Source organism: Miscanthus floridulus, chromosome 1, assembly GCF_019320115.1.
Source record: "Miscanthus floridulus cultivar M001 chromosome 1, ASM1932011v1, whole genome shotgun sequence".
In the NCBI taxonomy this organism is placed as follows: Eukaryota; Viridiplantae; Streptophyta; class Magnoliopsida; order Poales; family Poaceae; genus Miscanthus; species Miscanthus floridulus.
Window position 1 is genome coordinate 31,123,768 of NC_089580.1, and position 11,225 is coordinate 31,134,992.

At 41.8% G+C, this 11,225-nt stretch overlaps 1 protein-coding gene and 1 non-coding gene across 2 annotated transcripts; both read right to left on the bottom strand.

Annotated features, from left to right (window-relative positions):
• Window positions 1-1,296: 1,296 nt before the first annotated feature.
• On the bottom strand, window positions 1,297-1,731 carry LOC136453964 (uncharacterized). The gene has a single exon (XM_066454515.1). It carries the CDS (start codon window positions 1,729-1,731, stop codon window positions 1,297-1,299), a length of 435 nt encoding a protein of 144 aa, XP_066310612.1.
• An 8,693-nt stretch (window positions 1,732-10,424) lies between these two features.
• LOC136511730 (small nucleolar RNA R71) lies at window positions 10,425-10,535 on the bottom strand. Its single transcript, XR_010772814.1, has one exon. It is a non-coding gene; the product is annotated as a small nucleolar RNA R71 (small nucleolar RNA).
• Between the last annotated feature and the right edge of the window lie 690 nt (window positions 10,536-11,225).

The window sequence follows — 11,225 nt, forward strand, 5'->3', positions numbered from 1 at the left end:
ATCACGACTCATAGTGAAAGTGTACAACCTCGGTAGAGTGTAAAACTGGTATATCAGTCGTGCTCACGGTCATGAGCAGCCTTGGACCCTTATAGAATAGATGATCACTAAGAATTATCTGTTTATGCTATACATTATTGATGTTTACATTGATCATGTGTTTTACTTTGGGATTGAAACAACTTGTTGCTACTCTTGTGACAACTAAAAGTTGAATGTTGTTAAACCTATATCAAGCCTTTTGAGCCTCATGAACCTCATGTTACACTTGTTGAGTACAAAATGTACTTACGCTTGTTTATTTTCATTATTTGGATAAAAATCCCATATGGGTACTAGATGGCTATGGTAATGATGACTTTACTGAGGATTACTAGACTTGTGGTAAACCAGTTGACGTCCTTGTGATATGGAGCTTCCATGAGAGATTTATCTTTATACTTCCGCTACATTTATGTGAAGACTATGTCTTGCTATTCATGATGTAATATACACTTATGATGATACTATTTATAATTTGTTGGCTTATGTGTGTGACTGATCTCTAGGCACACATAAGAATTTGCATCCCATTTTATCCTTAAAATGGGGTGTGACATGAGGATAGCTCTAGGGGTTCGAATTAATAAATGGGTGGGAAGTAACACAGTTCTTAAGCTATTTCTAAGCGCAAAACAAGCAGAAACAAACGAATGCGATGTGCCAGAATCAAAAAACATGGTTGCAAGAGTGGAGTTTACTAAAAACTCACCATACATGACATCAGGTGCTGCCTATACTTCCTCTACATTAACGTGGTTCACATGGCCTTGCCCAAAATTTAGGGCATTCCTTCTAGGCGGTCCAGAGTTCTGAGGCACTGAGCGTCCAGTTCCTAAGGCGGCTATCTTATTGCCGGCTATTGACTGAGTAGGGGTAGAGTTTCCTATTTTATGGGGGGCATTGGGCTACACGGTGTCCTGGTTGTCCATATCCAAAACAAGTCTCCATTGTAGTATTATTGGTACTCTTGGGCTGATTGTTGCTGTTGTTGTTGCAGTTGTTGTTGTTGTTCTTGTAGTTGGATGTGGCTTGTGAAGTGTTGGTTCCAAGTGTCCTATACTACATAGTCGACTGGTACCTTGTGGGTGCGGTGTTATTGGTGCAGACTCATTGTGTTCTTTCTTGCTGGCGAGCATGTTGTATCAGAAATTTGTGCTTCCATTCTCCTTCACCTCTGACATGTTCTTCTTCCAATAGAATGGTGTGGTTCATCAACATGTTGAAGTCTAGGTAGATGTGAGTGACCATTTGCTCTCATAGGGATGCGTTGAGTCCTCTCCTAAAACACTTCTGCTTCTTCTTGTCGGAGTTAACATCTTCTGGCGCGTACCACGCTAACTTCATAATCTTCCGAATGTACTGATTTACCATCATTGGACCTTGTCTCAGTGAACGAAACTCTTCTGCTTTTATCTCCATGATCCCTTCTGGAATGTGATATTCATAGAACTTCTCCATGAATTCTTGCCAAGTGATAGCTTCTAGCTCATTAGCTACATCTTGGTAGTTCTCCCACCATTCACCGGTGGCTCCTACCAGTTGGTGAGTGGCTAGAATAACTTTCTCTTCATCGGTGGCTCTTACTGCATTCAATTTCTTGATGATAGTACGCAACCAATCGTCAGCTGACAATGGGTCATCTTTTGCACTACCAAATGTCGGTGGGTGAAGTCTCATGAATGTGGCCATTTTCCCTTATCCATTACCATTATCCTACCATCTTGCAAGATTTTCTAATAACCGGGTCTATCGGTCTGTCACTTCTGCTAATGTTGGTGGAGGTGGTGGGGGTTCCTCCCCTTGTACGGGTTCATTTCCAAAGTTTTGCTCAACTTCTTCTTCATCTTCTTCAGGTACATCTTCTATATTTTGGATGTTATCCTCTTGCGGTTGTTCAAGCCCATGCCTACCATTACAATTTCCCCTATTCTGCCTGCCTCTAGGTCTAGGTGCAACTGGCTCTTCTTCCTCATGAACCTATCTTTTGGTGGCCCTTTCACAGCGATCCTGTATCCTATCGGATCTTCGTTCCATCTGTTGCCATGGAACGACAAAGATGAGAAGACATCCTCTAGGATTTGGGTGCGAAAAATAAAATAAAATAACAAGCAAGCAAAGACACGTGCACAAACAAACACACAATGCATATATCACATGAATAGTCATACATATATAATACAAGGATGCATCATAGAGCAGCTGCTAAAGTGATTACTACGCGTCTACTCATACTTCTAATGACATTGAAGCGACTCTAGGCTTACTACTACTACTAGGGCACTAGACACTACTACTTGCTACTACAGTTCTCATTATTTATTTTACAAGAACTGCATCATGCTTGTCGCAGAACCGACCAATTTATAAGAATTCAAGTACAATGGCAATCCGCAAGCGGTCACACTGTTATACTTGAACCCATATAAACCCGATAGTCCGTCGAGTACCACGACGGGTCTCGATAAATGATTTACAACAACCAAGATCGTACAGGATTCAACATACATGCCACATATTACATAAAGTTCACAGATACTTTTCATCATCAGAGTATGAATAAAAAGTTATTACAAACCGAGTTTGATAAATAAAGCGGAAGCAAATAAGTTCGAAGATAAAGTTTCCAACATAGTTTGATACAGTGCCAAACCAGATCACGGTCCACAAAAGCAAAGATAGGAATTACTAAGGAAGCCTGCCCAAGGCTTACTCCTCATCCACAGTGGGATAGAAGCAACTCTTGCAATAACCATGATACACAGTGCCATCTGCAACAATGGGAAAATAAACCCTGAGTACGAGAAGGTACTCAGCTAGACTTACCCGTCATGAACCAGAAATAAAATGACTCCAAGGATCATGCAAGGCTGTATAAGTGGACGTAACTTGACAACATTTTGCGTAAAAGGCAATTACCCGATGTACAATTATGATTCCTTTATCAAGTTAATTATAACTATCCATTTCTAGATTAGCAACTATCCTGTGCCAAATATGTGGTATATCATTTAGAAGCATACAATAGTAACCATAGCAGGTATTGTAATTCTATATTCATCCGAACCATCATGTTTCACAACATAGTTGCTACGATGTTGGGACTAGCCAAGTTTCTCACTATCCGGGAGAGACGGCGATTCGAATCGATTTCAACCAGCTGGGAATTTATTCCTAACACAAACCCAGGTCTACCAGCCACGATAGCCTTAGGTCACCTTTGATACAACTCAGGTACACATTTCGTGGATCCGTACCACGCCGCACAATCTGGAACACCAGATGCTAGGATGCTCAGGCCAAACCTGCCCTTGGGCTCAGTCTGATCGTTCCCCGGAAGGAGCGCACAACAGAACGATTCCCGGCCTGAGTTGAATTACTTGGCTTCGCGGTCGGAACGAGTTATCCGGCCAGCTAAGTGAGAGGCATGCGTTCAATCTTGTCAGAAGCGCCAACAATGGTACGGTCCTTAATCGACACAGACGGGGATAAGTCCACACCCAAGACCTCCATGCCTTGTTACTTCCTTATCGACTTCCCGTCTGGTCTCAATTTACTTTTACCTCATGGTTCTGTTCCACGATAGCAGATATAGCCAACCGTGCTCCGGTATCCACCTATATCTCGCAGGTGACAGGACATCACCCGACTTCTACCGGTCTAAGCATGGCTAAGCATATATTTTCGATCCTAGACCTATACCAGTTAAAGGTGTAATATATGGACAAGGAATGTACATGCATCAAGTGGTTTCATTCAACTCTTATAACCTAATGCATCAATCATAAATATGTAAGTAAACATTTGTAAATTACTGGGAGACTTATAATGCTCCGGGGCTTGCCTCGCAGAAAGGAAGTAGGGCGATGGTCAGGGCACTCCGGAAGCTCTTCAGGGTTCTGCTCCACGCCTTCGGGAGCTGCGGCTTGCGGATCCTCCTGCGGGTTCCCTTCCTCTGCTTCTTCGAATTCCAGTAACGTGATCTCTTCCTCCGATCCTAGATGCATGAGTATGGTATAAGTATTACGAATGCATATATGTTAACAAGTGCATCACATTGTTTGAGTAGGTGCATATCTCTTCTCAATTATTACTTAAATACTTCTACAATGCATCGACTATGCCACAAACAGTAGCTACTTGTTTCACTCATAACAGGAGTTCTACAAATCCAAAAGCAGTGATCCTGGACTTTCTGGAAAGCTTATCAAATTCTCTACAACTTTGTTATTAACCATTTTTACAGTCTACATCAGTTTCAACATGTAACTCCTCACACTCTAGAATCAGTCCGGAAATGATTTAACATGCAATATAAAGTAAGAATACTTCTACTTTATGTAATCATTCAAAATTTGACAAACTAGAACCTACCAACAGTGTAAGCATACCAAATACAGTTAAGATGATATAATGGTGAAGCCCAAACTATTTATTAAATTGCCTTTATTATTTTATTTAGATATCTAGGTTAAATAATAATTATATATCAAATGTGCTTAATAAATTCTCAAAAATTTCCAGAGTCTTACTAATGCTCTCAAAGGACTACTATAAAAATTTCATGTCATTTTACTAAGTAGAACCTTCTATACAAAAATGATAAGGAAGCAAGGCTTGAAATAGCATAAATGGAAAATCCTATTGAAAAGTGTCAAGCAACAGATTTATTATTTTTCCTAACATCCATATGGTACTAGTATCACCTCCAACAAATTTCATGAATTTTGGACTCATAATTAATTTATAAAAAATTCATGCAAGGATTAACTATTTATAAAAGAAAAATCTATAACTATAGATCTACACATGCACTGGTCCTCAAATTTTTACCCAAGCTCATGTATGACAAGAATAGCCTACCACAAAAATTTCATAATTTTTGGAGCACAGGAACTCTAGATATAAAATAAACAAATTTGAATGCATTCAAAAGCACATTTCAAATCCTTATTTAAATCTCCAGAAATTTCTACTATTGAAGCCAAGAACATATTTTTACTAAATACTACACTTCCTAAGCAACACAATCATATTTATTTCACAATTTTTGGAGCTACCAAACTGAAGATACAAATTTCCCAAAACAAATCAAAAACTGGATTCAAAATGAGTTAGCCTTCACTACTGCTGTCGCTGACAGGTGGGACCCGCTGGTCAGGGGACCCCACATGTCATCGACACCGAAGCAGAGTGGCGGCGCTGTATGCTGCGGGCGCGGCCAGAGCTCGCCGACGGCGAACTCGCCGGCGGTGACATCATCACACGATGATCTACTCGACTTCGCGCATCGATTGAGCTACGTGGGTGGCCTTCTCGTCGGAGCTAGCGGCTACGGCGGCGGCCATGGCGGGGTGGAGGTGCGGGTCGACGGTGAAACGCCGGTGTGGGCTACGGTGGCTCGAACAGACGCTGCGCCGAGCATCACCGAGCTACGGCGGAGCTACCTAGTGCCCTAACGCGGCCTGGGATGGACGGTGGAGACGTGGCCACGGAGACAGAGGTCACAGCGGAATTCCGGCGAGCTTAAACGCGCGGTGATGGCTTACCAAGCGCTATCAGTGGTCACGGGGAGAAGCAGTGGGTCGCTGGGGAGCTAGTAGTGCTGCTGCGGTGAGGAATGGATGGCTAGGCGCGAGCTGGGCGCGGCTATGGCAACGGCGGAGCTGCGGGCGCTCGGCAGCTGCTGCTGGCGCTGCGACGAGGAGGAAGGCCGAGGAAAAATGAAATGGGGAGCACGGGAGGGAGCGGGCGAGTGCGGGGGTGCTAAAGCCGTGCTCTGGCCTAGCCGAGCCACACGCGGCGAGGCACCGGTGACGCGCGGCCGTCGTGGCCTCCACGCGGCACGCGATGTCTGAAGCCGGTCGGCCATCGAGCTGGGCGATTCAGTTCGTCAGACAACGCGAAGCTGAGCCTGACGACGAGATTTCGAGTTGAATTTGCCGTCGACACAGGGTGACTCAGTGAATGATTTGTGAACGAAAATTGTAGCCCTAAGTACTGTCTCCAAATGTTATTAAAGGATCATGCTCCAACACTAAACCAAACTCAAGTTATTTCATTCCAAAGTCATGCTGTCAGACTGTTAGTGAATCAGGACTTAGCAAAATCTTCTTAAGTGTTGAATTGTTGATTTTTCTGATTTTTGTGATCCAAATTCACACATGTTAGGAGCTAAATCAGTCCATGACCCAAAAATAAAAGTTGTTCCTTATGTCAAACACTACAACTTTGCTTTAGTGAACTCCTCCATGCAAGGTCCCTAACACCTAGTTCAACTTTAGTCAAACATGTCACTTTGAAATCATGATACACATTCAAACCATGGCTAAATGACCAAACTAGCCCTAGCACTAAATACCAAAGTTGTTCCTAATGATATCCTAAGCATGTTAAAACAATTTGCAAGGCCATTTAAGCATTTCATGTAGTAGTCACTCATATAGCTATTCAGGTCAACACATGAAATATCACTTAAGTGCTGGATCATGAAATGTGGCCTTCATGAACAAGGTTCCTTTTGTTAACCTAAGTGTAGCTAAGGTGTTTTAGTGACTAGCACTACCCACTTGCATTCATTTGTACAAGATCATATGCATATGTTCTAAGAAACACGAGATAACAAGCAATGTTTCATGTGTTTCGATCAAATGTTTCAATTGTAAATGATGATTTATGAATGCTTGATGCTCATGCTCATGTTATGCAAGTCAAGTTATGTAAGGCTAACACCCAAGGTGTTATAATGCTAAGGTCCCATAAGGTCCACATGCATGTCCCTTAGCATCCATTCCTAAGAATTTGGGTGGGTCCAATTGTGTTTGCATCCCTAGCGGTTTTCTTGCTGTTGTGATAGTTGATTCCTCAGTAGGCTCTCCTTCTTCTTTTCCTTGTCTTCGAGCGCTCGAGGGCTTTCTGTAGCTCTTGCTTGTATTGTTCCTTTTCTTCTCTCATGGTTGACAGCTATGAGTTTAGCATGAGTAGCTCCTTCCTTAATGCTTGCACCTCAGCTTTTGCTTCTTTGAGCTTGGTGTTCTTGACCTTCGACTCTATTTCTTGGTTCTCGTAGAGGGTGTCGAGGGCATGTAGGTACTTGGCTGTAGTCATGAGTGTGTACTTTGGCATTTGTGGCTTCGCCTTTTCCAATGCCTTAATCTTCTTGCGCCAAACCAGAGAAGTATGATCCATCACTGGGAAAAACTTTGCATGGGTGTTGTTGATTTCTGCTTCATTTTCCTAACAAATGTTCATGAGAGCCCGTCGTGCTGCAATCTAACATGTGTCACTCAATTCTCTTCCAATTGCTAGGATGCATCTGACCCTGAACTCAGTGTTGGTTGGATGCTCGGTAATATGCAGGTGCATCTCGCACTGAAGTACACCTTACACATCGCACTCGCAATAGTAGTACATGGGAGGCTCGGTGTACCCCAAGCACTGAAGTGTCTCCTAAAGGAGCGGTGGGAATCCTCCAACGGTCAAACAATCCGAACATTCCCATATGTCATCCATTGCTGTAAAATTTACCACAAGGGTTATAAAATTTTGCAACAAAATACAAAATGACAATGAGAATGGTTTGTTGCATTTACTACTATTAGGTTTGTGGTTATTCCTATTGCTATAAAACTATCTAGTGTGTTCCAATCCTAGGGCTTTGTCCTATGATCAAGCTCGGCTCTAATACCGCTCTGTCAGCCCCTCAATTTGAGAGTCCACAGTGCATCCATATTTGCACCAGGATCATGCACCAATACGCACTAATCACAGGGATGGTACATAAATATATAATAAAAGGTTTCGAGATTTATTGATATCTAAAATAAGGTCTACAACAGTGGCCCAAGGGGCTTAGTCATAGGCTACATAGCTAGTGGAAGGCTATGACTGTGAAACGACATTATTGGTGGTCTCTAAAGCGGGATTATAATACAATGAAACGACATCCTATTCCACAGGCAACTTGAGCATGGACGAAACCATAGCCTCGATGTCACATTCCTATGATTGTATCTCCTTACGGGAAACCTAATCCTCAAGGTATGCTTCATCTTCGAAGTCATAGTCTTCTTTTGTGCCGAGGTCTACGAGTCAACAATGGGTGAGTACATACGTACTCAGCAAGTCCCAACCATAGGGTGGAAATAGAAGTGTAGTGGTGGTTTGTTGACGGTAGTTAACAACCATTATAAACCTTCAATAAAACATATATAATGGCACAATTGAGATCACCAACAAAGGTCTAGAGGTTTAAACTAACAAATTTCATGAGTTTTGGTGAATATGTGATTTCTGTAGGGCTTATTCAGATAACCATCAAGGTGGACCTAGATGTCAGAGTGACACCAGAAGACTCTAGAAGACTCAAGAGGACTCCACACCAAGGCAGAGCCTAAGGGGTTGCCAGGTGGGGCTACCCAGCCCCACCTGCAGTCCGCCCAGCCCTTGGGCCCACCTATCAGCCTCCACGTTGCAATGTTAGTTCTCCACCGCCTCCTAGGTTGCATCTACGCTATTCCTTAAGTTGGTTTGATCCAAGGGCTCATGTTGGATGTTCTAGACTATATATATCAGCCCCTGCCCCCTAGAGGCATCAAGTCATTTGAGAAGATAGAAACCCTAATCATGCTCAGAGCTCCACCAGATTCTAGGGCATAGCTAGTTAGGCTAGGTCTAGAGGGAGGCAAGCAGGCTTCGCTTGGATTCTCGATCATGTTAAGAGTGTGGTTTGGTATAATCTTTGTACCCCCCTCTCTTTTGTATCTCTATTATTTTTATATGCTTGCTACAATTGTTATGACAATATTAGTATTCATCTCATTCATGTTCTTCGTTATAATGTTCATCATCTACTTTGATTATATACCTAGTATAGTTGGATTATCATCATATTCATGCATATGTTCGTATAGTGCTCACCCTAAGGATCCATTGGTGGGTGGTCAATATTGTGTAAGTGTGGTGCTTATATGTTGTTTACCTACGGATACACCCTATATTCTGGGTCGTGTGGTAGATCATGAACGTGACACTCCCGTTGAGTCCTTTGTAGTCCACTCCCCAATGTAGGTAGCACATAGGATCTAGTTACAAAGGGGGACAAGCTCTATTCTTAATCTCCCTTAGTAATATCCCTTATGTGTAGATATGAAGATGATCTCAGCAATGACTATTAGGTGTAATTGCACTAATCAATGTATGCTTTGACTTATAATTAAGAATGACTTAGGAATTATTCCTCTAATATTCTACCTGACCATGCTAATACCATTGAAAGGAGTACTCTTAGTGATTTATCATTATCTTTGATCAATACTTATCACATATATATATCTTATCCTATGACTTACCCCTGTTTTGAGTAGAATATTGGTTGTGGTTTACCTCTCCATCAATAGTATAAGTTATCAATACATGTCAATGCTAGACATTCCCTGTGGTAAAAATATAAATAACGATAACTGAAATACTCTTGGGTGAAGTGCTACAATGGTATAATTATCTATGCGCTTGCAGATTCCTTTTTATTTATATCTATATATTCCTCCTAGTCACATAAATTAATAAAGAACTATTTAGTATTATTCTAGTAGTAATGCTAGGTAGTACCAACAAGTATCTCTAGCATCATCACTAGGAATAACAACCTAGTAAAGTAATGTTAGGAGATATAGGTTTATAATAGGTGGCTATTAAAACAAGTGACAAGTTAATAAATACCAACAAGTATTTCTAGCGCCGTTGCCGGGGAAGGTAGCTAGGCAAAGAAAGTATTGATAAACTTATACATATTGATGTGATCGAAATAACCATTGACCTTTGCTTAAACAGGCTTACCATTGTTTTTTCTACTTATGTATCTTATGCAGGGTAATGTATGACCAGTTTTGACCTTTCGACAAACTATGTTGACAATCCAGAAGCACTACTTAAGAGGACTAAGGCAAAACTAAAAAAAGTTTCAGCTTTAGAGTTAGAAGACAACCATATAAGGCGAAGCTTAACACCAGAATTTAAAGCCATGGCTGATAGGACTCTCCACGAATTCTCTACTCCAACCACTACCAACATCCAAACTGGACCCACAGTCAATGTGGGAGACAATAGATTTGAGCTCAAGCCGGCTCTCATCAACATGGTGCAAGCGAGCTAATTTTGTGGAAAGGCACATGAAGATGCGAGTGCACATCTCCAACACTTTCTAGAGATCTGCAACACTTTCAACATCAAGGGAGTAACCAAGGATGCCATACTACTTTGCCTCTTCCTATTTTCACTTTTGGGGAAGGTGAAGTAGTGGTTCTACTTCAACAAAGATAGAAACACTACATAGGATAACTGCTCCACTGCCTTCCTAGCAAAGTTCTTTCCTACGGGCAAGATCAATGCTCTACGTGGGAGAATTTCAAGTTTTCAGCAGCAACATGATGAATCGGTCCCTGAGGCTTGGGAACGCTTTCAAGACTATATATATCAGAATGTCCTTATCATGGGATGGAGAATTGGCTACTCATGCAGACATTATACCATGGGTTAACCAACAGTACCCGTGAGACCATGGATGCTGCTGCTGGAGGTGCATTCTTGTCACTTACACTTCTAGCTGTGACCACTCTTGTGGAGAAGATGGCGTCCAACCAAGGCTAGAATGAAGAACGTGTTCAGACCTGCAAGAGAGGTGGAGGTATGCATCAACTCAAGGAGGTAGACATGATGTCTGCCAAGATGGACCTACTGATGAAGAAGCTCGAAGACCGAGCTAAGGAAAAGCAAGAAGTCATGCACATTCATCATTCACACATGACATGTGAAGTATGTGGCAACACTGGACATTTAGGGAATAGCTGTCCTAAAAACCAAGAGGATGTGAACTTTGTTAACAACAACTACTATCGTCCTCAACAGAATCAAGGATGGAACCAACAACAGAGGCCGAACTACCAAGGTAACTACCAAGATAACCCTCAAGGTAATAATTATAATAACTTCAATCAACCACCCCTAAGAGAATTAATTGCTAGCTAATCTAGAATTATAGAAGGATTATCTAAGAAGGTAGCTACCAATGATAAAATTCTAGAAAATATAAGTAACAGAACGGATAGCTTTGCTTCTGCCATTAAGAACCAGCATAGCTTTAATAAAATGATAGAATCACAAATAGCTCAGCTGGTGGCTGTTGTTCC

Excerpts from the sequence above, each read along its gene's own strand:
- LOC136453964 (XM_066454515.1), bottom strand. The coding sequence starts at position 1,731 with ATGGCCACATTCATGAGACTTCACCCACCGACATTTGGTAGTGCAAAA.